This window comes from Camellia sinensis, chromosome 8, assembly GCF_055761805.1.
Source record: "Camellia sinensis isolate YWXY chromosome 8, ASM5576180v1, whole genome shotgun sequence".
Classification (NCBI taxonomy): Eukaryota; Viridiplantae; Streptophyta; class Magnoliopsida; order Ericales; family Theaceae; genus Camellia; species Camellia sinensis.
The window spans coordinates 102229149-102256306 of NC_138968.1; the positions used below are offsets into that span (position 1 = coordinate 102229149).

The 27158-nt window shown below is 43.8% G+C and overlaps 1 protein-coding gene across 1 annotated transcript; it reads right to left on the reverse strand.

Moving 5' to 3' along the window:
* Positions 1 to 20306: 20306 nt before the first annotated feature.
* Positions 20307 to 25578, reverse strand: LOC145797933 (uncharacterized). Its single transcript, XM_082885378.1, has 5 exons — positions 24779 to 25578; positions 21112 to 24693; positions 20901 to 20958; positions 20368 to 20817; positions 20307 to 20321 (listed from the first exon to the last, which is right to left on the reverse strand). The coding sequence occupies exons 1-5, from the start codon at positions 25576 to 25578 to the stop codon at positions 20307 to 20309; spliced, it is 4905 nt and encodes a 1634-aa protein (XP_082741504.1).
* Positions 25579 to 27158: the final 1580 nt, after the last annotated feature.

A 27158-nucleotide genomic window follows, 5' to 3' on the forward strand; every position in this document is an offset into this window, starting at 1 on the left:
CTCATATGATGAAAAGATGGTCAAATACATGGATTTCAACCAAAATTGCAACATGGGTTATGTAATTCGAGCTCAAATATGCAAATTCAAAACAATACATACATGCATGCATATATAGTCTTCAAATTCATCAAAACCAACTCCTTTCATGGTCTAGATCACAAATTAATCTTCAATTCACGAAATCACAACTCAAATTCATGAGTTAGGGGTTAGTTACTCACCTAGGAGCTTGAATCTTCCAAACTCTAGTTAATTCTTGGATTTAATCTTCAAGATTCCCAAGCCTTGAGCCAAAACCACACAACTCTCTCCCTTCTCTCTCTAAGGCCGACCTCTCTCTCACTCTCAATTGTCTAACTCAGATTTTGAGTTTTAAGAGAGCTAAAGGAGAGTGCAATGCAAATATACAACAAGCCCCACTAACAAATATTTTAATATAAAATAATGGGGTACTTAATTTATCAATTTAATCAGTTTAAATTGACTAGAATCAATTTTCAATTAAATTTCACCGTAGGCTCTAAAAATTATGCCAACCACAATGGCGTAATCAATTTCGCGTTCTGTGGCCGATAAGGCCTCCAATTTAATTTCCGAAGTGGTAAAATCAAACAGATATTCCTACGGTGAACAGATAGAAATTCAAAACCACATATTTTCACATAATGGCATACAAAACCATAACAAACACATAATCACATCATGTTAAGGACCAATTAACATATTACGGAACAGGGGTATTACAGTCTTCCCCCCTTTAGGAAGTTTGGTCCTCCAAACTTAATTTACCCGTAGCCGAAAATAATTCGGAATACTTTCTTATTCAACGGTTCCATTTCTTTTTGATAGCCACTTACTTAGCCCCAAAGTCAAACAAAACTCAGTTCTTACTCAGTCAGAGACTTACCTTTTCTTCCATACAAGGCCTGTATGGTGCCATACCGAAACTAGAGTGTAAGCCGTTGTCGTGAGTAAGGTCTGCTAACGATGAATAGATCTTTCCAATTCCTCGAAAATCTAAGGTACACATTTGGAGCATTTCTCCCAGAGTCTAACAAGTTCTTTCTGATCATACATCAATTTGCGGATGGAAAAACAGCGCCGAATCATAATTCAATTTCGTATCAAATTCGTAATTTGTCCAGATCATACACAGAAATCATAAGTCATGATTAAGTTTACGTGACACATCCATTAGCATTAACAGAACAAAACAGAACGGAACAGAACAGAACATATACACGTGAGGTTACGAATAACCAGTTTCATAAGGGAACCTTCGGGTCCGGATAACATAACAGAACAGAAGCTGAGCCCCCATTGCCTCTTGAAGGCCTTTCAGAATTCAAACACATTTTAGAATTTCTGCCTAAACAATAGATACTGGGACCCCATGCAACCGAGCGATCTTATCGATGTAAACAGTGGCTAGTCTACAAGCATCATACAAAATTTTATAGGGAGAAATGGGCAACTTCAATAATTTTACCTACAATAGCCCAAATGGGACTTACACCTTGGGTACTCAAGGTAGCCCGACAACGAAACTCGTAGCCACATATTCCCATTTCCATTCCAAAATGGGGAGAGGTTGAAGGTCGAAGTTGAATTTCAGATAGTGGCGGGACCGAAAAATATTTAGACATATTCACCAACTGCCCTCTTCAAGGTAGGTCACCAACATATTTATTTCAATGTCAGCTAACTTCATCACAGAAGTTCGGTCTATTCCGTGTCACAAAAGTTCAATTCATTCTTCAATAATTCCCCAATTCACGATCTGATTCGGTATTTAGTCCAGTGGCTCATCACAATTATCCAAGGTCAATTAAAAGTCTTCAGGAATATAAGGTGGATCCAGATACTGATTCCCGAAACAACAAAGGTAACATCGAAGTAATTACCCACACAATACACATAGTCCAGACATCCCCATAATACTGATTGTAAGGTACAATAACATCGAAGCAGGCAATTTCTGACATAATACACGTGTTCTCAATTCATTCAACAGTTTACAGTTCACAATTCAGTTCGATATTCAATTCCCTGTTCTATCGAGTCTTTCCACATTATCTGATAGTCATCAAAAGCATAAGGCAATTCATATACAAACCTCCATAATGGCAAAGGTAGTATCAAAAGAGTCAATCACATGTTAAGCACAATTTACACATCCTCAGGGCCCCAATTACAGAATATAATGGCACTGGGCAGGCGCTCACAAGGTGTACTGAATTCGCACACTTATGGATAATCAGGATTTTTCAAAGCTTCTTGGATGTCTATAACCTCTGCATAATATCAAAGGATGACATTCCAGACAAAACAAAGGAATAATCGTCTCGGAATCAAGCACACCCGTTCACGACCGTCGGTGGCCGACTCGAGATCGATTAGTCAAACCCACCCGTACGAAACCGTCGGTGGCAAAAGGTATCTCGATCAAAGGTGCTACATAGGCTTAACGTCCCCTAGCACGAAAGGACGCCCCAAGAATGTCATCAAAACAAACATAATACCACTCACCGTAACCTAATCTTCCAAAATCCGATAACACTGAAGCAACCACTCTCCCATACACAACATATTCTGATCAGTCAAGGACAACTGTTCAGTACTGCTTATAGTCAAATCAATCTGCCATCATCAGTCCCCATAGCATCAAACCAACCAGGATGGGACAATACACAAGCATCGTTCCTTAAGACACCTAATCACGGGATTTGTACAATTCAGTTCATCTATAACACATATGTCCTCACTAGTTGAAGGTTGGTTCTCAATGGTGTTCATAGGTAGATCAATGTATTGATAGCCCACAAAAGGTCTTTCAAATAAGTCAAGCACTCCAAACGGATTCAAGTTTTGGGTCCTTCAGTTTTCCTGCCAATAATAATCTGGTCATTTATTCATAGACAATTCTTAACCCCCTTTTACAAAATCAACTTTGATAGAGGTTCTTATCAATCAACCCAAGCAAAGGTCTTGTCAGATTAAATCAAACAAAGGTCCCGTCAAATTATATCCAATGAGGGTTCTATCGGGTCAATTCAGACAAAGGTTCTATTAGATCAAGTCAGATAGAAGTTTTCTCAAATAGGGTGCATTTGATTCTGTAAAGCTCACTTCGTTTGTTTAGGCACATGGCTGATAGTTTCACAACTGCCCTAAATTTATCAGTTCTCAAGGTCGTATCAGAATCATTCATCACAACTGTTCATATCAAAGTGTTTCGAATCACGTACAATACGGTATTGTCCACATAAGTTCAGGTATAGTTACATAAGCATGCAAGTGTTCATATCAAGAGGTACGTATCATAATCAGTATAACAGTTCCCAAATAAGTCTTATATGCAAGAACATGGTGCACAGTAATACATTATACAAAGTTCCTCGAGTACACATAGTATGGGATTGTTACGCAAAGGTTCCAAATTAGTCACATCACCCAGTCAACTTTCTACCAATCAAAATATATGGTCTCACAATTATAGAGTTCATCATTTAGGGCGCTCAACTTGGTCACACGATTACAGAATCATAATTCCAGTGGTTTAGTCATTGAAGACGGTAACATAATAAATCACCCTGAGCATAGGTGTAGATATATATATGTGCATGTGCAGAGTCAATCAATATCTCAAAACGTATTTCACAATTTCCCAAACGGGGCATATACCTCCAAAGAATACAGTCTCGATTATGTGGGTCTAACCAATCTAGATACACATGCAGCAGATATGAAATATATGCCGATCTGAATCAAATAATATCCCAAGCGAAGATGTACAAACGTACTAATTCAGAATCAATCAACACATAAGCATTCATTTGTAAACAGTATAGATACCTGGGATAATGGTTACAACATTCTGAGTGCTTTCTGGGATGAGTGTGATTACTCCATCCTGAGTAGCAATTCCTACCACTGGTACGGATTTAGCCAAGGCAGAGGATTCGTTCACATTTCGTTCAATCCGGGGACAGTTCCTTGCCGTATGGTCCATTTTGCCATATCTATAACGAGCCCCAGAAGCCTGATAACAAACTCTTCGGTGTTTCTCACACTGGTGGTGGCAAAGGTTCTTGCCATAGCGGCAACTGACGCTGTTGTCTCAAGATCTCTGCCAATTCTTGTACTACTTTTTTCGGACTATCAAGTCGGGCTGTGGAAGAACCTTCCAACCCGTATGCCCTTAATTTGCCCATACTCTACACAAATTCTTATCAAGCTTTACCAATACTGGGATGCCCAATACGAAATTAAACACAAAATCACATGAGTACATTCGCACATAGGCACGTTACATATCGTACGCAATTAATCACTTACGTAACAGATAATTGCATATTTATCAAATATCGCATGCTGAACATTTACTAAGTAATTATACACTCAAATCATGTTCATATTCCACGTAGACACCCATTGGCAGAATCGGATGCACATAAACAACCTTTCGTGATTCATATATTCATGTATGTGCATTATATCAAAACAAACTTGTTGTACACATTAGTGTAACAATTCATATCTCATATTCCAATCATGTGTGGTACTTCCTTTAGCATAACATAACATATTGGTCAAGCATAACAAGTTCCATAATGGAACCTCCGGTACTGAGTAACAGATCTCATACATAGGCCACGGTATTGTTTGCCCCGGGCGAGGGCCTCATGACCATAAGCCACAGTATTATGTCCCCTGGGCGAGGGCCTCCGCTAAGGATACCACAATTATGTTCAAAGAGAATTTGAGCAACCATGTATACCAAACATAGCATCTCAGAGAACTTGTCATTTCATATCATCAGGAAATAATTGAGGCTAAACACAACCTTATAGAGTTCTTATTCACTATCTGATTAAACTTGCATTATACTCTATACAAAAGATTCACAAGTATGCATATACAAAGGAGTACATATATTTAGATAATTGCAATGCGAGTAGTTCACAACCTTATATCACATAATTACTCAAATCGAAACACTTAAGCATATTCTTGATGCTTTCAAGGTTCATATCAAAATAGTTAAGCATTATTATCAATGCTTCCAATTTCATGTTAATGCATCCTAGATTTCATCTAGACGCTTATTGCTCTTTTTGGACAAGTGTGTGAGTTATTAACTCGTGCTCTGATACCACTCTGTCACGACCCGAACCCGCCCCCATGGGTTAAGGACGTAACCGGCCAGTAATCCTAAGATTACCTACGGCCTCAAACCAAAACAGACTTAACACATCAGAGTAAAGGGGCCAAAAGGGAAGCAAAATTTAAAACTTTGTCCATAGAGCTGTGCTTATATGCACATCATAACATTCCAGACACATGTACGTTAATAACTCACGACAGAAACATAATGACATAAGTTCTATACAAGCAGGATCATTCAAAACTAAGTCAACCCATCACAGCTATGCATAGATATACACAAAGTCCTCGCCAACATGACCAAATATAAATACATAACACAAGGGCGAAGACGGGTCTCATACGTGAGACACGAGGGCTGACTCTCCAAAACCTTTGTTGCTCCTCACAGACTTCACTAGGGCTCGGTTGGGACTTCTCTTGGCTCACCTACAAACACATGAATGAGCGTGAGCGAACGCCCAGTGAATAATATCAAATCAAATACAGAAGTTACATGACAATGTAGAACAACATGTTCCAAACGGCCTTGGGCCAAATTCTTATTTCTATTTAACAATTATATAACTATACGAAATTCAAATTAAGTGACTATAGTTCCAAACATTCTGGCCTTTGGCCCATTCAGATTTTCATTCATGTCAAAACGGCCTTCGGCCCGTTCATTTATGTCAAAACGGCCTTCGGCCCATTCATTTCTATCAAAATGGCCTTCAGCCCATTCGTTTACGTCAAAACGGCCTTCGGCCCACTCATTCATGTCAAAACGGCCTTCGGCCTACTCATTCATATCAAAACGACCTTAGGTCCATTCATATATGTCAAAACGACCTTCGGTCCACTCATTTCTATCAAAACGACCTTCGGTCCATTCATATATCTCAAAACGACCTTTTTTCCACTCATTTCTATCAAGACGACCTTCGGTCCATTCCTTTCTGTCAAAACGGCCTTCGGCCCACTCATTCATGTCAAAACGGCCTTCAGTCCACTCATTTCTATCAGAACGACGTTTGGTCCATTTATGTTTATCAAAACGACCTTTGGTCCATTTATGTTCATCAAAACGACCTTTGGTCCATTTATGTTCATCAGAACGACCTTTGGTCCATTTATGTTCATCAGAACAACCTTTGGTCCATTTATGTTTATCAAAACGACCTTTGGTCTATTTATGTTTATCAAAACGACCTTGGGTCCATTTATGTTTATTCATATCAGACTTACGTCCATAATCCCAATTAGCAATTCATAAAGCTTATAGGGAAATAGGCAATTGGACATTCACAAGCATTCAAATATCGATATTACTCACAGTGATCGGCTTGTGGATTTGCCCTGGAGCTTGACCCTACACATTTCATGAACACAAAAGGGTCACTAACAGTTCAATCCGTTCTTTAATTCACATATTCCTCTTTAGGCTTTATTCTTAACTCGTTAACTCATTTACAATGCTCAATGCATGCCTAAGAGTGCTTACAAGTGAAGGAGAACAGAAAAATATAACACAGAATGCATTTTCAGAGTTTCAGAAAACAGGGTCCCCGCTCGAGCGTGGACTTCCCCGCTCGAGCGGACCCTTGAGCCTGCAAAAGTACTGGTTACCTCAAAATTACGCTCGAGCGTGAATTAGGGCGCTCGAGCGGAAGGCTTGTCTATAAAAGCTCCCCGCTCGAGCGTTAAATATTATGCTCGAGCGGACATCCAACTCTGCAAAAAGTGCTGGGAGCACGATTTTCCCGCTCGAGCGGCAATCACCCCGCTCGAGCGGACATCAAAAATCTGGGTTTTCCAGATTGAGTTCTTGAGCTTCATCTCGACATTCAAAGGCTCTAAATGCATGATTTCGGTCCAAACTTCACATAATCATGTACTAACATGGTACAAACATAGAATTATAACATATTGAAGCTCAATTTCATAATTTATCTACATGCATGGCTCATTTTCCACCAACTCATTACCAATGTAACCATTTCATGCATTCAAAGCTTCTACTTCCATGGATTGTACATGCATGTGACATATAACCTTCATTCTCGTCTCATATGATGAAAAGATGGTCAAATACATGGATTTCAACCAAAATTGCAACATGGGTTATGTAATTCGAGCTCAAATATGCAAATTCAAAACAATACATACATGCATGCATATATAGTCTTCAAATTCATCAAAACCAACTCCTTTCATGGTCTAGATCACAAATTAATCTTCAATTCACGAAATCACAACTCAAATTCATGAGTTAGGGGTTGGTTACTCACCTAGGAGCTTTAATCTTCCAAACTCTAGTCAATTCTTGGATTTAATCTTCAAGATTCCCAAGCCTTGAGCCAAAACCACACAACTCTCTCCCTTCTCTCTCTAAGGCCGACCTCTCTCTCACTCTCAATTGTCTAACTCAGATTTTGAGTTTTAAGAGAGCTAAAGGAGAGTGCAATGCAAATATACAACAAGCCCCACTAACAAATATTTTAATATAAAATAATGGGGTACTTAATTTATCAATTTAATCAGTTTAAATTGACCAGAATCAATTTTCAATTAAATTTCACCGTAGGCTCTAAAAATTATGCCAACCACAATGGCGTAATCAATTTCGCGTTCTGTGGCCGATAAGGCCTCCAATTTAATTTCCGAAGTGGTAAAATCAAAGAGATATTCCTACGGTAAACAGATAGAAATTCAAAACCACATATTTTCACATAATGGCATACAAAACCATAACAAACACATAATCACATCATGTTAAGGACCAATTAACATATTACGGAACAGGGGTATTACACAAAATGTGCAAGCTTCTCTTGGAACCTTAGAAGGGTTCAAGCTTCTTGGAGAAGCTTTTAGCAAAGGTTCAAAAGGTTCAAGCTTCCCCAAGAAGCTAAAACCGAGGGTCCAAAAGGTACAGGCCTCCTCAAGAAGCTAGAAGCAAGGGTTTAAAAGGTTCAAAAGGTTCAAGTTTCCTCAAGAAGCTAGAGCTAAGGGTTCAAAGGGTTCAAGCTTTCGCAAGAAGCTAAAACAGGGGTTCAAAAGGTTCAAACCCTCTCAAGAGAAGGGCTCGGCCAGAAAGAGTGGCCGATTGACCAAAATCAGTGGCCGGCCGACCAAACAGAGTGCCGACCGGCCAAACATTTGGCCGACGGAAACAAAACACTGCCGGTGGCCTCAAGACATGGCCAGTGATGTGTGGGGATGGCCATCAAGCCACTCCCTGCCCCTCAAAGGCAAAACACAAGTGTTTGGAGGAAAACCAAACACAAAACAGTCGAGTCGAGAGATCCTGAGGCAAGGCGCGTAGCCGAGACTTCCGGGAACTCAAGACGAACACAAACAAGGACGACCACCGAGTGTTCAAACGGTGACGGCCAGGTCTTGAGGACGGTCAAAAATGGCGTGTCTACAGTTGCCCCTCTTTGACAGAACTCGAAAGTCATAAGAATGACGGGAGAGAGTGTCAAAGCCCAGAGACGACCCATTTTTGACAAGGCCGAAGACTTAGACAAAGCATACAAGCAGCAGACAAAGATATGCGCCCGAGGGCAGGGGCAAAATGCAAGACAATGCACGAAGCCGAGCATAACTTATGATCATGCAAGAAACATAGGGACGTATCCCGGTGTTTCGGAAAGGTATAAGCATTGGAACGTATTCCAAATGCTCTTAACCAAAGAGGGGGAAACATAGGGACCTATCTCGGTGTAGTTCAAATGGCCAAGAACTAGACCCTTTTGCACCCTCTAACCCACACAAATGTAGAGAGAGAGGGAGATATATAGAGAGAGAGTGATATATATATGATATATATCTGATTTTCTAACACTTGAAATGGGGGGAGAGGGCCTCGATTCATGGAGAAGATGAAGGCTTGAAACTTCTCAAGGAAGCTAGGCAAAAGGGTCAAGGGGGTCAAGCTTCTCTTAGAAGCTTGGAGCAAAAGGGCCAAGCTTCTTGGAGAAGCTAGGCAAAGGGGTCAAGCTTCTCTTAGAACCTTGTGCAAAAGGTGCAAAATGTGCAAGCTTCTCTTGGAACCATAGAAGGGTTCAAGCTTCTTGGAGAAGCTTTTAGCAAAGGTTCAAAAGGTTCAAGCTTCCCCAAGAAGCTAAAACCGAGGGTCCAAAAGGTTCAGGCTTCCTCAAGAAGCTAGAAGCAAGGGTTCAAAAGGTTCAAAAGGTTCAAGCTTCCTCAAGAAGCTGGGGCTAAGGGTTCAATGGGTTCAAGCTTCCACAAGAAGCTAAAACAGGGGTTCAAAAGGTTCAAACCCTCTCAAGAGAAGGGCTCGGCCAGAAAAAGTGGCCGATTGACCAAAATCAGTGGCCAGCCGACCAAACAGAGTGCTGACCGGCGACACATTTGGCCGATGGAAACAAAACACCGCCGGTGGCCTCAAGACATGGCTGGTGATGTGTGGGGATGGCCATCAAGCCACTCCCTGCCCCTCAAAGGCAAAACACATGTGTTTGGTGGAAAACCAAACACAAAACAGTCGAGTCGAGAGATCCTGGGGCAAGGCGCGTAGCCGAGACCTCCGGGAACTCAAGACGAACACAAACAAGGACGACCACCGAGTGTTCAAACGGTGACGGCCAGGTCTTGAGGACGGTCAAAAATGGGGTGTCTACAGTTGCCCCTCTTTGACAGAACTCGAAAGTCATAAGAATGACGGGAGTGAGTGTCAAAGCCCAGAGACGACCCATTTTTGACAAGGCCGAAGACTTAGACAAAGCATACAAGCAGTAGACAAAGATATGCGCCCGAGGGCAGGGGCAAAATGCAAGACAATGCACGAAGCCGAGCATAACTTATGATCATGCAAGAAACATAGGGACGTATCCCGGTGTTTCGGAAAGGTATAAGCATTGGAACGTATTCCAAATGCTCTTAACCAAAGAGGGGGAAACATAGGGACATATCCCAGTGTAGTTCAAATGGCCAAGAACTAGACCCTTTTGCACCCTCTAACCAACACAAATGTAGAGAGAGAGGGAGATATATATAGAGAGAGTGGTATATATATGGTATGTATGTGATTTTCTAACCCTTGAAATGGGGGAGAGGCCCTCGATTCATAGAGAATATGAAGGCTTGAAGCTTCTAAGGGAAGATAGGCAAAAGGGTCAAGGGTTCTTAGAAGCTTGGAGCTAAAGGGCCAAGCTTCTTGGAGAAGCTAGGCAAAGGGGTCAAGCTTCTCTTAGAACCTTGTGAAAAAGGTGCAAAATGTGCAAGCTTCTCTTGGAACCTTAGAAGGGTTCAAGCTTCTTGGAGAAGCTTTTAGCAAAGGTTCAAAAGGATCAAGCTTCCCCAAGAAGCTAAAACCGAGGGTCCAAAAGGTTCAGGCTTCCTCAAGAAGCTAGAAGCAAGGGTTCAAAAGGTTCAAAAGGTTCAAGCTTCCTCAAGAAGCTAGAGCTAAGGGTTCGAAGGGTTCAAGCTTCCACAAGAAGTTGAAACAGGGGTTCAAAAGGTTCAAACCCTCTCAAGAGAAGGGCTCGGCCAGAAAAAGAGGCCGATTGGCCAAAATCAGTGGCCGGCCGACCAAACAGAGTGCCGACCGGCCAAACATTTGGCCGATGGAAACAAAACACAGCCGGCGGCCTCATGACATGGCCGGTGATGTGTGGGGATGGCCATCAAGCCACTCCCTGCCCCTCAAAGGCAAAACACATGTGTTTGGTGGAAAACCAAACACAAAACAGTCGAGTCGAGAGATCCTGAGGCAAGGCGCGTAGCCGAGACCTCCGGGAACTCAAGACGAACACAAACAAGGACGACCACCGAGTCTTCAAACGGTGACGGCCAAGTCTTGAGGACGGTAAAAAATTGGGTGTCTACAGTTGCCCCTCTTTGACAGAACTCGAAAGTCATAAGAATGACGGGAGTGAGTGTCAAAGCCCAGAGACGACCCATTTTTGACAAGGCCGAAGACTTAGACAAAGCATACAAGCAGCAGACAATGATATCCGCCCGAGGGCAGGGGCAAAATGCAAGACAATGCACGAAGCCGAGCATAACTTATGATCATGCAAGAAACATAGGGACGTATCCCGGTGTTTCGGAAAGGTATAAGCAATGGAACGTATTCCAAATGCTCTTAACCAAAGAGGGGGAAACATAGGGACATATCCCGGTGTAGTTCAAATGGCCAAGAACTAGACCCTTTTGCACCCTCTAACCCACACAAATGTAGAGAGAGAGGGAGATATATAGAGAGAGAGTGATATATATATGATATATATATGATTTTCTAACCCTTGAAATGGGGGAGAGGCCCTCGATTCATAGAGAAGATGAAGGCTTGACGCTTCTAAGGGAAGCTAGGCAAAAGGGTCAAGGGGGTCAAGTTTCTCTTAGAAGCTTGGAGCAAAAGGGCCAAGCTTCTAGGAGAAGCTAGGCAAAGGGGTCAAGCTTCTCTTAGAACCTTGTGCAAGAGGTGCAAAATGTGCAAGCTTCTCTTGGAACCTTAGAAGGGTTCAAGCTTCTTGGAGAAGCTTTTAGCAAAGGTTCAAAAGGTTCAAGCTTCCCCAAGAAGCTAAAACCGGGGGTCCAAAAGGTTCAGGCTTCCTGAAGAAGCTAGAAGCAAGAGTTCAAAGGGTTCAAAAGGTTCAAACTTCCTCAAGAAGCTAGAGCTAAGGGTTCAAGCTTTCGCAAGAAGCTAAAACAGGGGTTCAAAAGGTTCAAACCCTCTCAAGAGAAGGGCTCGGCCAGAAAAAGTGGACGATTGACCAAAATCAGTGGCCGGCCGACCAAACAGAGTGCCGACCGGCCAAACATTTGGCCGATGGAAACAAAACACAGCCGGTGGCCTCAAGACATGGCCGGTGATGTGTGGGGATGGCCATCAAGCCACTCCCTGCCCCTCAAAGGCAAAACACAAGTGTTTGGTGGAAAACCAAACACAAAACAGTCGAGTCGAGAGATCCTGAGGCAAGGCGCGTAGCTGAGACCTCCGGGAACTCAAGACGAACACAAACAAGGACGACCACCGAGCGTTCAAACGGTGACGGCCAAGTCTTGAGGACGGTCAAAAATGGGGTGTCTACTGTTGCCCCTCTTTGACAGAACTTGAAAGTCATAAGAATGACGGGAGTGAGTGTCAAAGCCCAGAGACGACCCATTTTTGACAAGGCCGAAGACTTAGACAAAGCATACAAGCAGCAGACAAAGATATGCGCCCGAGGGCAGGGGCAAAATGCAAGACAATGCACGAAGCCGAGCATAACTTATGATCATGCAAGAAACATAGGGACATATCCCGGTGTTTCGGAAAGGTATAAGCATTGGAACGTATTCCAAATGGTCTTAACCAAAGAGGGGGAAACCTGGGGACTTATCCCGGTGTAGTTCAAATGGCCAAGAACTAGACCCTTTTGCACCCTCTAACCCACACAAATGTAGAGAGAGAGGGAGATATATACAGAGAGAGTGGCGTATATATGATATATATATGATTTTCTAACCCTTGAAATGGGGGGAGAGGCCCTCGATTCATAGAGAAGATGAAGGCTTGAAGCTTCTAAGGGAAGTTAGGCAAAAGGGTCAAGGGGGTCAAGCTTCTCTTAGAAGCTTGGAGCAAAAGGGCCAAGCTTCTTGGAGAAGCTAAGCAAAGGGGTCAAGCTTCTCTTAGAACCTTGTGCAAAAGGTACAAAATGTGCAAGCTTCTCTTGGAACCTTAGAAGGGTTCAAGCTTCTTGGAGAAGCTTTTAGCAAAGGTTCAAAAGGTTCAAGCTTCCCCAAGAAGCTAAAACCGAGGGTCCAAAAGGTTCAGGCTTCCTCAAAAAGCTAGAAGCAAGTGTTCAAAAGGTTCAAGCTTCCTCAAGAAGCTAGAGCTAAGGGTTCAAAGGGTTCAAGCTTCCACAAGAAGCTAAAACAGGGGTTCAAAAGGTTCAAACCCTCTCAAGAGAAGGGCTCGGCTAGAAAAAGAGGCCGATTGACCAAAGTCAGTGGCCGGCCGACCAAACAGAGTGACGACCGGCCAAACATTTGGCCGATGGAAACAAAACACAGCCGGTGGCCTCAAGACATGGCCGGTGATGTGTGGGGACGGCCATCAAGCCACTCCCTGCCCCTCAAAGGCAAAACACAAGTGTTTGGTGGAAAACCAAACCCAAAACTGTCAAGTCGAGAGATCCTGAGGCAAGGCGCGTAGCCGAGACCTCCGGCTACTCAAGACGAACACAAACAAGGACGACCACCGAGTGTTCAAACGGTGACAGCCAAGTCTTGAGGGCGGTCAAAAATGGGGTGTCTACAGTTGCCCCTCTTTGACAGAACTCGAAAGTCATAAGAATGACGGGAGTGAGTGTCAAAGCCCAGAGACGAACCATTTTTGACAAGGCCGAAGACTTAGACAAAGCATACAAGCAGCAGACAAAGATATGCGCCCGAGGGCAGGGGCAAAATGCTAGACAATGCACGAAGCCGAGCATAACTTATGATCTTGCAAGAAACATAGGGACGTATCCCGGTGTTTCGGAAAGGTATAAGCATTGGAACGTATTCCTAATGCTCTTAACCAAAGAGGGGGAAACATAGGGACATATCCCGGTGTTGTTCAAATGGCCAAGAACTCGACCCTTTTGCACCCTCTAACCCACACAAATGTAGAGATAGAGGGAGATATATAGAGAGAAAGTGATATATACATGATATATATATGATTTTCTAACCCTTGAAATGGGGGGAGAGGCCCTCGATTCATAGAGAAAATGAAGGCTTGAAGCTTCTAAGGGAAGCTAGGCAAAAGGGGGAAGGGGGTCAAGCTTCTCTTAGAAGCTTGGAGCAAAAGGGCCAAGCTTCTTGGAGATGCTTGGCAAAGGGGTCAAGCTTCTCTTAGAACCTTGTGCAAAAGGTGCAAAATGTGCAAGCTTCTCTTGGAACCTTAGAAGGGTTCAAGCTTCTTGGAGAAGCTTTTAGCAAAGGTTCAAAAGGTTCATGCTTCCCCAAGAAGCTAAAACTGAGGGTCCAAAAGGTTCAGGCTTCCTCTTTTTTTTTTTGGGTAAGTAAGAAATAAATAAAACAAGAAAATTTACACGATTACAAGGGGCATACCCCAGGCCCTACCCCAAACTACAACGGCAACAACCAAACAAACAGCTGGCACCAGAGAGGCAAGCCAACCACACAAAAAAAACAAACTCTAAACAGCCAGAGCAACTAAGCACAAAAGACTTGTTCAATAACCATATCCCACAAACAGATAGGGAGCTTGCACAAGATCTACACTGTTACAAAGAAGCTCTGAACTAAGATAATACCAAGATCACCGTGAATACCAAAAAAAAAACAGCCCTTATCTTAGGCTTAAACACATCCAGATCTAGAAAACTAAGAACCCAAAAAAAAAGGGACAACGTTACAATACACAATAATAAAAGTCCCACCATTCAGATCTATATACAAGCAGAATTTAAAACAGCTTATGAACCCACTGAAGTGCCAAGGTTCAGGCTTCCTCAAGAAGCTAGAAGCAAGGGTTCAAAAGGTTCAAGCGTCCACAAGAAGCTAGAGCTAAGGGTTCAAAGGGTTCAAGCTTTAACAAGAACCTAAAACAGGGGTTCAAAAGGTTCAAACCCTCTCAAGAGAAGGGCTCGGCTGGAAAAAGTGGCCGATTGACCAAAATCAGTGGCCGGCCTACCAAACAGAGTACCGACTGGCCAAATATTTGGCCGATTGAAACAAAACACAGCCGGTGGCCTCAAGACATGGCCGGTGATGTGTGGGGATGGCCATCAAGCCACTCCCTGCCCCTCAAAGGCAAAACACATGTGTTTGGTGGAAAACCAAACACAAAACAGTCGAGTCGAGAGATCCTGAGGCAAGGCGCGTAGCCGAGACCTCCGGGAACTCAAGACGAACACAAACAAGGACGACCACCGAGTATTCAAACGGTGACGGCCAGGTCTTGAGGACGGTCAAAAATGGGGTGTCTACAGTTGCCCCTCTTTGACAGAACTCGAAAGTCATAAGAATGACGGGAGTGAGTGTCAAAGCCCAGAGACGACCCATTTTTGACAAGGCCGAAGACTTAGACAATGCATACAAGCAGCAGACAAAGATATGCGCCCGAGGGCAGGGGCAAAATACAAGACAATGCACGAAGTCGAGCATAACTTATGATCATGCAAGAAACATAGGGACGTATGCCGGTGTTTCGGAAAGGTATAACCATTGGAACGTATTCCAAATGCTCTTAACCAAAGAGGGGGAAACATAGGGACATATCCCAGTGTAGTTCAAATGGCCAAGAACTAGACCCTTTTGCACCCTCTAACCCACACAAATGTAGAGAGAGAGGGAGATATATAGAGAGAGAGTGATATATATAAGATATATATATGATTTTCTAACCCAAGAAATGGGGGGAGAGGCCCTCGATTCATAGAGAAGATGAAGGCTTGAAGCTTCTAAGGGTAGCTAGGCAAAAGGGTCAAGGGGGTCAAGCTTCTCTTAGAAGCTTGGAGCAAAAGGGCCAAGCTTCTTGGAGAAGCTAGGCAAAGGGGTCAAGCTTCTCTTAGAACCTTGTGCAAAAGGTGCAAAATGTGCAAGCTTCTCTTGGAACCTTAGAAGGGTTCAAGCTTCTTGGAGATGCTTTTAGCAAAGGTTCAAAAGGTTCAAGCTTCCCCAAGAAGCTAAAACCGACGGTCCAAAAGGTTCAGGCTTCCTCAAGAAGCTAGAAGCAAGGGTTCAAAAGGTTCAAAAGGTTCAAGCTTCCTCAAGAAGCTAGAGCTAAGGGTTCAAAGGGTTCAAGCTTCCACAAGAAGCTAAAACAGGGGTTCAAAAGGTTCAAACCCTCTCAAGAGAAGGGCTCGGCCAGAAAAAGAGGCCGATTGACCAAAGTCAGTGGCCGGCCGACCAAACAGAGTGCCGACCGGCCAAACATTTGGCCGATGGAAACAAAACACAGCCGGTGGCCTCAAGACATGGCCGGTGATGTGTGGGGATGGCCATCAAACCACTCCCTGCCCCTCAAAGGAAAAACACAAGTGTTTGGTGGAAAACCAAACCCAAAACAGTCAAGTCGAGAGATCCTGAGGCAAGGCGCGTAGCCGAGACCTCCGGGAACTCAAGACGAACACAAACAGGGACGACCACCGAGTGTTCAAACGGTGACAGCCAAGTCTTGAGGGCGGTCAAAAATGGGGTGTCTATAGTTGCCCCTCTTTGACAGAACTCGAAAGTCATAAGAATGACGGGAGTGAGTGTCAAAGCCCAGAGACGACCCATTTTTGACAAGGCCGAAGACTTAGACAAAGCATACAAGCAGCAGACAAAGATATGCGCCCGAGGGCAGGGGCAAAATGCAAGACAATGCACGAAGCCGAGCATAACTTATGATCATGCAAGAAACATAGGGACGTATCCCGGTGTTTCAGAAAGGTATAAGCATTGGAACGTATTCCTAATGCTCTTAACCAAAGAGGGGGAAACATAGGGACATATCCCGGTGTTGTTCAAATGGCCAAGAACTAGACCCTTTTGCACCCTCTAACCCACACAAATGTAGAGATAGAGGGACATATATAGAGAGAAAGTGATATATATATGATATATATATGATTTTCTAACCCTTGAAATGGGGGGAGAGGCCCTCGATTCATAGAGAAGATGATGGCTTGAAGCTTCTAAGGGAAGCTAGGCAAAAGGGGGAAGGGGGTCAAGCTTCTCTTAGAAGCTTGGAGCAAAAGGGCCAAGCTTCTTGGAGATGCTTGGCAAAGGGGTCAAGCTTCTCTTAGAACCTTGTGCAAAAGGTGCAAAATGTGCAAGCTTCTCTGGGAACCTTAGAAGGGTTCAAGTTTCTTGGAGAAGCTTTTAGCAAAGGTTCAAAAGGTTCATGCTTCCCCACGAAGCTAAAACTGAGGGTCCAAAAGGTTCAGGCTTCCACAAGAAGCTAGAAGCAAGGGTTCAAAAGGTTCAAGCGTCCTCAAGAAGCTAGAGCTAAGGGTTCAAAGGGTTCAAGCTTGCACAAGAAGCTAAAACAGGGGTTCAAAAGGTTCAAACCCTCTCAAGAGAAGGGCTCGGCTGGAAAAAGTGGCCGATTGACCAAAATCAGTGGCCGGCCTACCAAACAGAGTGCCGACTGGCCAAACATTTGGCCGATTGAAACAAAACACAGCCGGTGGCCTCAAGACATGGCCGGTGATGTGTGGGGATGGCCATCAAGCCACTCCCTGCCCCTCAAAGGCAAAACACATGTGTTTGGTGGAAAACCAAACACAAAACAGTCGAGTCGAGAGATCCTGAGGCAAGGCGCGTAGCCGAGACCTCCGGGAACTCAAGACGAACACAAACAAAGACGACCACCGAGTGTTCAAACGGTGACGGCCAGGTCTTGAGGATGGTCAAAAATGGGGTGTCTACAGTTGCCCCTCTTTGACAGAACTCGAAAGTCATAAGAATGACGGGAGTGAGTGTCAAAGCCCAGAGACGACCCATTTTTGACAAGGCCGAAGACTTAGACAAAGCATACAAGCAGCAGACAAAGATATGCGCCCGAGGGCAGGGCCAAAATGCAAGCCAATGCACGAAGCCGAGCATAACTTATGATCATGCAAGAAACATAGGGACGTATGCCGGTGTTTCGGAAAGGTAGAAGCATTGGAACATATTCCAAATGCTCGTAACCAAAGAGGGGGAAACATAGGGACATATCCCGGTGTAGTTCAAATGGCCAAGAACTAGACCCTTTTGCACCCTCTAACCCACACAAATGTGGGGAGAGAGGGAGATATATAGAGAGAGAGTGATATATATAAGATATATATCTGAATTTCTAACCCTTGGCAAAGGGGTCAAGCTTCTCTTAGAACCTTGTGCAAAAGGTGCAAAATGTGCAAGCTTCTCTGGGAACCTTAGAAGGGTTCAAGTTTCTTGGAGAAGCTTTTAGCAAAGGTTCAAAAGGTTCATGCTTCCCCACGAAGCTAAAACTGAGGGTCCAAAAGGTTCAGGCTTCCACAAGAAGCTAGAAGCAAGGGTTAAAAAGGTTCAAGCGTCCTCAAGAAGCTAGAGCTAAGGGTTCAAAGGGTTCAAGCTTCCACAAGAAGCTAAAACAGGGGTTCAAAAGGTTCAAACCCTCTCAAGAGAAGGGCTCGGCTGGAAAAAGTGGCCGATTGACCAAAATCAGTGGCCGGCCGACCAAACAGAGTGCCGGCCGGCCAAACATTTGGCCGATTGAAACAAAACACAGCCGGTGGCCTCAAGACATGGCCGGTGATGTGTGGGGATGGCCATCAAGCCACTCCCTGCCCCTCAAAGGCAAAACACATGTGTTTGGTGGAAAACCAAACACAAAACAGTCGAGTCGAGAGATCCTGAGGCAAGGCGCGTAGCCGAGACCTCCGGGAACTCAAGACGAACACAAACAAAGACGACCACCGAGTGTTCAAACGGTGACGGCCAGGTCTTGAGGACGGTCAAAAATGGGGTGTCTACAGTTGCCCCTCTTTGACAGAACTCGAAAGTCATAAGAATGATGGGAGTGAGAGTGTCAAAGCCCAGAGACGACCCATATTTGACAAGGCCGAAGACTTAGACAAAGCATACAAGCAGCAGACAAAGATATGCGCCCGAGGGCAGGGCCAAAATGCAAGCCAATGCACGAAGCCGAGCATAACTTATGATCATGCAAGAAACATAGGGACGTATGCCGGTGTTTCGGAAAGGTAGAAGCATTGGAACATATTCCAAATGCTCGTAACCAAAGAGGGGGAAACATAGGGACATATCCCGGTGTAGTTCAAATGGCCAAGAACTAGACCCTTTTGCACCCTCTAACCCACACAAATGTGGGGAGAGAGGGAGATATATAGAGAGAGAGTGATATATATAAGATATATATCTGAATTTCTAACCCTTGAAATGGGGGGAGAGGCCCTCGATTCATAGAGAAGATGAAGGCTTGAAGCTTCTAAGGTAGCTAGGCAAAAGGGTCAAGGGGGTCAAGCTTCTCTTAGAAGCTTGGAGCAAAAGGGCCAAGCTTCTTGGAGAAGCTAGGCAAAGGGGTCAAGCTTCTCTTAGAACCTTGTGCAAAAGGTGCAAAATGTGCAAGCTTCTCTTGGAACCTTAGAAGGGTTCAAGCTTCTTGGAGATGCATTTAGCAAAGGTTCAAAAGGTTCAAGCTTCCCCAAGAAGCTAAAACCGCGGGTCCAAAAGGTTCAGGCTTCCTCAAGAACCTAGAAGCAAGGGTTCAAAAGGTTCAAGCTTCCTCAAGAAGCTAGAGCTAAGGGTTCAAAGGGTTCAAGCTTCCACAAGAAGCTAAAACAGGGGTTCAACAGGTTCAAACCCTCTCAAGAGAAGGGCTCGGCTGGAAAAAATGGCCGATTGACCAAAATCAGTGGCCGGCCGACCAAACAGAGTGCCGGCCGGCCAAACATTTGGCCGATGGAAACAAAACACAGCCGGTGGCCTCAAGACATGGCCGGTGATGTGTGGGGATGGCCATCAAGCCACTCCCTGCCCCTCAAAGGCAAAACACATGTGTTTGGTGGAAAACCAAACACAAAACAGTCGAGTCGAGAGATCCTGAGGCAAGGCGCGTAGCCGAGACCTCCGGGAACTCAAGACGAACACAAACAAGGACGACCACCGAGTGTTCAAACGGTGACGGCCAGGTCTTGAGGACCGTCAAAAATGGGGTGTCTACAGTTGCCCCTCTTTTTTTTTTTTTTGGGTGAATAAGTCATAAATTAAAAACACAGAAAATTACAAATATACAAGGGGCATGCCCCAGGCCCTAACCAAAGAAACAAAGAAAACAAATGAACATAACCAACCTAGATCAACACGCTAAGGATACAAAAGAAACAAAAATAAACATGCCTAATGAACAGTCCACACACACCGACACAGACCCGAACATACAAAAATGTTCATATGTCCCATAATAAACATATGGGAAATATGAACACAATCAGCCAGGTTTGGGACCATACAGACCAGCTTAAACATGCACATCCCGCAGTTAAAGCATAAGACCAAAAAATACAGCATGCAATCATCAGACTTTGATAACCAAATAATAAAATAAATAATAAACAAAAAGTTCATCACGTTCTGGGCATTTCCAGCAGCCATAGTTAGCAAAAAAACTGAAGTCCATCTCTTGGCTGTCCCATTTAGCAGAGAACTTAGAATGCTATTCACAGATAATGCTCCTGTGCAAAAGAGGAACATGTCGAAAGAAGACCAAGGATAGCTCACAAGCGTACCATAACCCACAGTACGAAACCCAAAAAGCAGCAAAACAGAAATACCGTGCACATCCCGCACGGATAGGCCAAAAAGAATTAAACATAGCAAACCATCTATAATGTCCAAACCTAAGAAGACAAAATAAACGAAAAGAAAGACAATCTTCCCACCAGAGGCGCTACAAGCAGCCATAACCACACACCAAGAAACTTTTAAAACCGAGGCAATTGTACCAGCAGACCAGCAATACCCATAGAGACACAGCTGACCTCCCATGCCACCCATGCCTTGCTTACACTCTGTAGTAAACCCTGCATTGTGTAACTTGAAGACATTACAACCAAATGAAGAAAGAAAACCATGCTTCAGGAACATAATAATAGAGCTCACAATATAGGACCTCACAACACTCAACCCACAATATAGGAACTCACACCACTCAATAACAGCATCCTTAGCCTGCATATAAAAAATTACTATATATATAAACATTAGTACAAAACAATTTGGGAACTGGATTCACTCAACCCACAATAAGCTACTGAAAGTGTTTGTTTCTCACAACACTCAACTCTCAAGAGAAATCCGTAAGCACAGCAACTGCAAATATGAGCAAACAGTTAGTAAACAAATTTTGCTCCCCTTCACTCAACCCTCATGTAGAGGAACTCACATCACTCAGCAGCCCTCCCATTCCTGACAGAGGAAAGGGGCTTCAAGACATTTTCAGGCAAATTCCAATGAGTTAGAAACCATTTATCCCCTGGAGATCTGGGAAAGGTATTAACAGAAAGTAATCTCCCCCTAACCATGTGAATAATAGATTTGATCACAACCTGTACAGGTTTAGAGACATTACTGAATTTCCTGTTATTCCTCTCAAGCCAAAGATTGTAAACAGTGCACATCAAAGCCAACTTAAGGACATGAGCTCTGAGAGATTTACCCTTAGTTTCTCCTGTAGCATGAGTAATGATCCCAGGCCAATGAAGATCTGGCCAGTTAACATTGCATTTACCCTGAATAGCTTGCCAAACATTTGACGAGAATATGCAATCAAAAAAGAGATGAGAATGACTTTCATTGGGATCCTGGCAAAAGGAACAGGTTGTGATAACCCCAAAAGCAGACACTCTATCACCAGTATTAAGCCTCTCCTGGATAGCAAGCCAGACAATAAAGCTAACCTTAGGAATTTTATGGGAGCCCCAGACAAAATCATGCCAAGCTACCTTGGCAAACTTACTTCTCCAGTGATGCCAGGTAGACTTGATGGTGAATTCCCCATCAGAAGTGAGGGTCCAACTAAGAAGGTCATTTTTAGAGGAATCAGGTCTACAACTCTCAGGGGTAGACGAGATCCACTCTTGAATCTCCCATGAATTAGGGAAAGGCCAATGCCAAGAGTTACCACGAACAATTTGACTAACTTTGGTCTCACTATTAAAGCCAGAATCATACTGAATTCTATCCCCATATCTATCCCAAAGGGGCCCAAGAGGATGCCAATTATCATACCAAAGGAATGTGGAGTCACCCTTACCTATCTTGTGGAGAATAAGAGGGGAGACAATATTCCTAAGAGACAATAGCTTCCTCCAAACCCAAGAAGGGTCACTAGGAGTTTTGACGTGCCAGAAACTTCTACCCTTTAGTAAGTACGATTTTATCCATTGGCACCACATAGATTGTTCCCCCCCGGAAAATAGAAACCAAATGTGTTTGGCAATAGCAGCCCTATTCCAAATCTCAATGGATTTAAAACCCAGACCGCCCTCATTTTTAGGAGCACACACCTTGTCCCACGCAACTTTAGCACTATGCTTTTTGAGCTCAGTACCAGACCAAAGAAACGCCCGAAGGATACTCTCAATCTCCTTAACCACCTTCTTAGGAAGGATGAAAAGAGAAGACCAATACACTTGCATAGAAAAGAGAATGGTCTGAATGAGCTGGCCTCTTCCAGCATATGACAGAATCCTGTTAGTCCAGCTCTTAACCCTTTTAGTGATTCTATCAGTGAGTTGGTTACAGTCAACCGCTCTTAACTTAGTAGTAATGAGAGGAACCCCAAGATATTTAACAGGGAGGGTCCCTTCACTAAACTTAGCAACTCTAAGGATCGACTCTCTCAACTCATGGTTGCAACCAGAGAAGTAGATATTGCTCTTGTTAGAGCTAGGAGTAAGGCCAGAGAGACTACTAAACTCATCAAGGCCAGCCATGATAAGTTCAACCGTGGGGACATCCCCTCTACAAAAAATCATAAGATCATCAGCAAAACAGAGGTTAACAATTCTAGTTTTGTCACACCGCCAATGAAACTTGAAAGCCGGAAGATGAGACTTTTCAGCAAAAATCCTAGCAAGAATTTCCATGGCTAGGACAAAAAGGTAGGGGGACATGGGATCACCTTGTCTAAGCCCCCTAGCACCTCTAAAATAGCCATGCAGGCTACCATTGATACTGATAGAGAAGGAAGGGCTAGTAATGCACGCTTGTATCCAAGACACCATAATAGGAGGAAAGCCCATAGCTCGAAGAATGTCAATGATAAACTCCCATCTAACGCTATCATAAGCTTTCATAATGTCCACTTTCATGGCACACTTAGGGGTAGGGGAACCTCTATGGTACCCTCTCAGCAGCTCTTGGGAAAGGAAAATATTATCAGATATTTTCCTACCAGAAACAAATGCGGACTGAACAGGATCAATCAGATCAGGGAGAACTGTTTTAACCCTATTAGCAATAATTTTCGCAATGCACTTGTAAATGGTATTACAGCAAGATATAGGCCTATAGTCCCCAACTTTTACAGGGTTAGGAACTTTAGGAATAAGAGCGATAATGGTACTATTGACTTCAGAGAGTAACCGACCAGACTCAAAGAATGTTCTAATGGCTTGGGTGACCTCTCTACCAACAACATCCCAGGAGCTCTTAAAGAAGCCAGCAGAAAACCCATCAGGGCCAGGGGCCTTATTGGGTTTTAACGACCAGAGGACTTCTTTAATCTCCTTATCAGACACAGGACTAGCAAGCAACAAAGATTGGTCATGAGATAGCTTAGTTTTCACCAGAGAATTAATCCTAGCAAAACCATTGTAGTGATCATCAATAGGCTTGCCAAATAAACCAGTAAAGAAGCTAATGAAAGCATCTTGAATATCCTCTGGCTTAGTAGTTCTAAGCCCATCATGACTCTCAATACAGAGAATTTTACCCCGATTAATGTTGCCTTTAATAGACCTAAAGAAAAACTTGCTATTACTATCCCCCAAACCAAGCCACTGGATCCTAGACTTTTGGCGGGCCAAGCTTTCTTCAGCAGCACTAAGGTCCACATACTGTTTGTAGAGACTCTTTTCAAGTGTTTGTAGAACAGGATTGCCAGGATCCTTATCCAACTTCCACTGAACAGAATTTAACTCCGAACTCGTAGCCAGGACTCTAGTAGAGATATCACTAAAATCCTTTTTGTTCAAAGCTTTAAGACCAGGCTTCAAGTCGCGGAGTTTTTGACAAATACGAAACACAGGAACCCCAGGGATATACTGGTTCCACACCTCAGACACAGTAGGAATAAAGTTTTCATGGTGAGCCCAAAAATCAAAAAACTTAAATGGTTTCTTAAAAGAGGCCCCATCAGTAGAGACAGTAACCACTGCCGGGGAGTGATCAGAGACAGAAGAGGGATGAAAATAAGCAGAGGAAGCTGAGAAAGAATCAAGCCACGATTCATTCACCAGAACTCTATCAATTTTAGTTGCAATATAAGCCCCACTGTCTCTTTTATTAGCCCAAGTGAATTGGCAACCACCATAAGATAAATCCACCAATTCAGATTGAAGGATGTGAGAATTTAAAGCTTCTTTTTCACTAGACCACACAGATGAGCCACCAAACTTCTCAGACCCATACCGAATAGCATTAAAATCACCTAACATAATCAGAGGGTCTTTGGACAGCAGACAAGCGGTCCTGACCATGTATTCAAAAAACTCCTTCCTAACAATATGCCTATTATCGGTATAAACAAAACAGGCTTTAAAAGCAGCATCTTTCGCAAAATCAGTGATTTCACACAGCAAAAATTGATCAGATGACTCAATTAACTTAACTGAACAAAAAGTAGTATCCCAGCATACACAAATTCTCCCAGTTTGAGTAGGAAGTGAGTTAGTCAAAAAGGACCAATTATTTAAACAAGATGATAAAATACGATTTTCATTTGTAGCTTTTATTTTGGTCTCCAAAATGCCCAAGACCTTAATATCTTCACGGTTCAAAAATTTTTTAACTTCTTTATGCCTAGAAGGGTCATTAAACCCTCTAACATTCCATGATGCAATTTTAAAAGTCATTGGAAACAACAAAAAATTTTACTAACCCACTCTCAAACTAAACTGGGACTTACCTTTGTTTCTTCTTCTGGCTCTTTTTGCCCTTGCCAGAGGAGCTACTTTTTGCAGATTGAGTTTGTTTTGCCTGCTCTTCTATTGGAACAACTTTTTTTCGTGTAGTACCCTTTAAATTTTCCACTTTCTTGATTAGCTCTGTATCATGTGGTAGGACCAACTTAGTAAGCGCCATCAACTCCTTCTGAAGCTCATCCAGCCCCTCAAGGGTGGGAACAGACTGCTCCCCAGGACTAACCCCCTGATCAGTTTCCTTAAGCCCCTCACTTAGGTCCTCCACTTCCACTGCTGTAGGTGGAAGGCTCTGACCAGTTTCGTGAGTTTCTTGAGTAGCCTCCTCTTGCACTTCTAGTTGCTCCAAGGTAGGGTCCCCCACCTTCCTTTTACCCTTGGCTTTCACTGTACTCCATCCCGGATCAGGATGATCTTCAGTCTCCTTTTGAAGGGAAATCAAATGGGCTACTTGGGTCTTCACACACTTAGTAGTATCATGACCAAAAGCTATGCAGTGGTCACATTTGGGAGGAAGCCCTTGATATTCCACGTGGATAACCACCTCTTCACCCCCGCAGTTGGCTCTAAACATAGACGACAGTGTGGAACTAGCATCAGCTTCTACACAAACTCTAGCAAAAGAAACCCGGCTTCCCTTCTCTGTAAGATTATCCATAAACAACGGAATTCCCACTGCACTCGCAATACGGCTAAGCCCATCACTGTCCCAGTATTCAAAGGGGACATTAAAAAATTTAGCCCACACAGGGACTTTAGTTGCTTTTTCCTTAGTCAATTTCATCATCCTGGTCCACTTCTTGAGAAAGAGATTGAAGCCCCCTATGTACCATGGACCCCCTTCAAGGACAGAGCTACCAGTTGCCCCTCTTTGACAGAACTCGAAAGTCATAAGAATGATGGGAGTGAGTGTCGAAGCCCAGAGACGACCCATTTTTGACAAGGCTGAAGACTTAGACAAAGCATACAAGCAGCAGACAAAGATATGCGCCCGAGGGCAGGGGCAAAATGCAAGACAATGCACGAAGCCGAGCATAACTTATGATCACGCAAGAAACATAGGGACGTATCCCGGTGTTTCGGAAAGGTATAAGCATTGGAACGTATTCCAAATGCTCTTAACCAAAGAGGGGGAAACATAGGGACATATCCCGGTGTAGTTCAAATGGCCAAGAACTAGACCCTTTTGCACCCTCTAACCCACACAAATGTAGAGAGAGAGGGAGATATATATAGAGAGAGAGTGGTATATATATGATATATATATGATTTTCTAACCCTTGAATTGGGGGGAGAGGCCCTCGATTCATAGAGAAGATGAAGGCTTGAAGCTTCTAAGGGAAGCTAGGCAAAAGGGTCAAGGGGGTCAAGCTTCTCTTAGAAGGTTGGAGCAAAAGGGCCAAGCTTCTTGGAGAAGCTAGGCAAAGGGGTCAAGCTTCTCTTAGAACCTTGTGCAAAAGTTGCAAAATGTGGAAGCTTCTCTTGGAACCTTAGAAGGGTTCAAGCTTCTTGGAGAAGTTTTTAGCAAAGGTTCAAAAGGTTCAAGCTTCCCCAAGAAGCTAAAACCGAGGGTCCAAAAGGTTCAGGCTTCCTTAAGAAGCTAGAAGCAAGGGTTCAAAAGGTTCAAGCTTCCTCAAGAAGCTAGAGCTAAGGGTTCAAATGGTTCAAGCTTCCACAAGAAGCCAAAACAGGGGTTCAAAAGGTTCAAACCCTCTAAAGAGAAGGGCTCGGCCAGAAAAAGTGGCCGATTGACCAAAATCAGTGGCCGGCCGACCAAACAGAGTGCCGACCGGCCAAACATTTGGCCGATGGAAACAAAACACAGCCGGTGGCCTCAAGACATGGCCGGTGATGTGTGGGGATGGCCATCAAGCCACTCCCTGCCCCTCAAAGGCAAAACACAAGTGTTTGGTGGAAAACCAAACACAAAACAGTCGAGTCGAGAGATCCTGAGGCAAGGCGCGTAGCCGAGACCTCCGGGAACTCAAGAAGAACACAAACAAGGACGACCACCGAGTGTTCAAACGGTGACGGCCAGGTCTTGAGGACGGTCAAAAATGGGGTGTCTACAGTTGCCCCTCTTTGACAGAACTCGAAAGTCATAAGAATGACGGGAGTGAGTGTCCAAGCCCAGAGACGACCCATTTTTGGCAAGGCCGAAGACTTAGACAAAGCATACAAGCAGGAGACAAAGATTTGCGCCCGAGGGCAGGGGCAAAATGCAAGACAATGCACGAAGCCGAGCATAACTTATGATCATGCAAGAAACATAGGGACGTATCCTGGTGTTTCGGAAAGGTATAAGCATTGGAACGTATTCCAAATGCTCTTAACCAAAGAGGGGGAAACATAGGGACATAGCCCGGT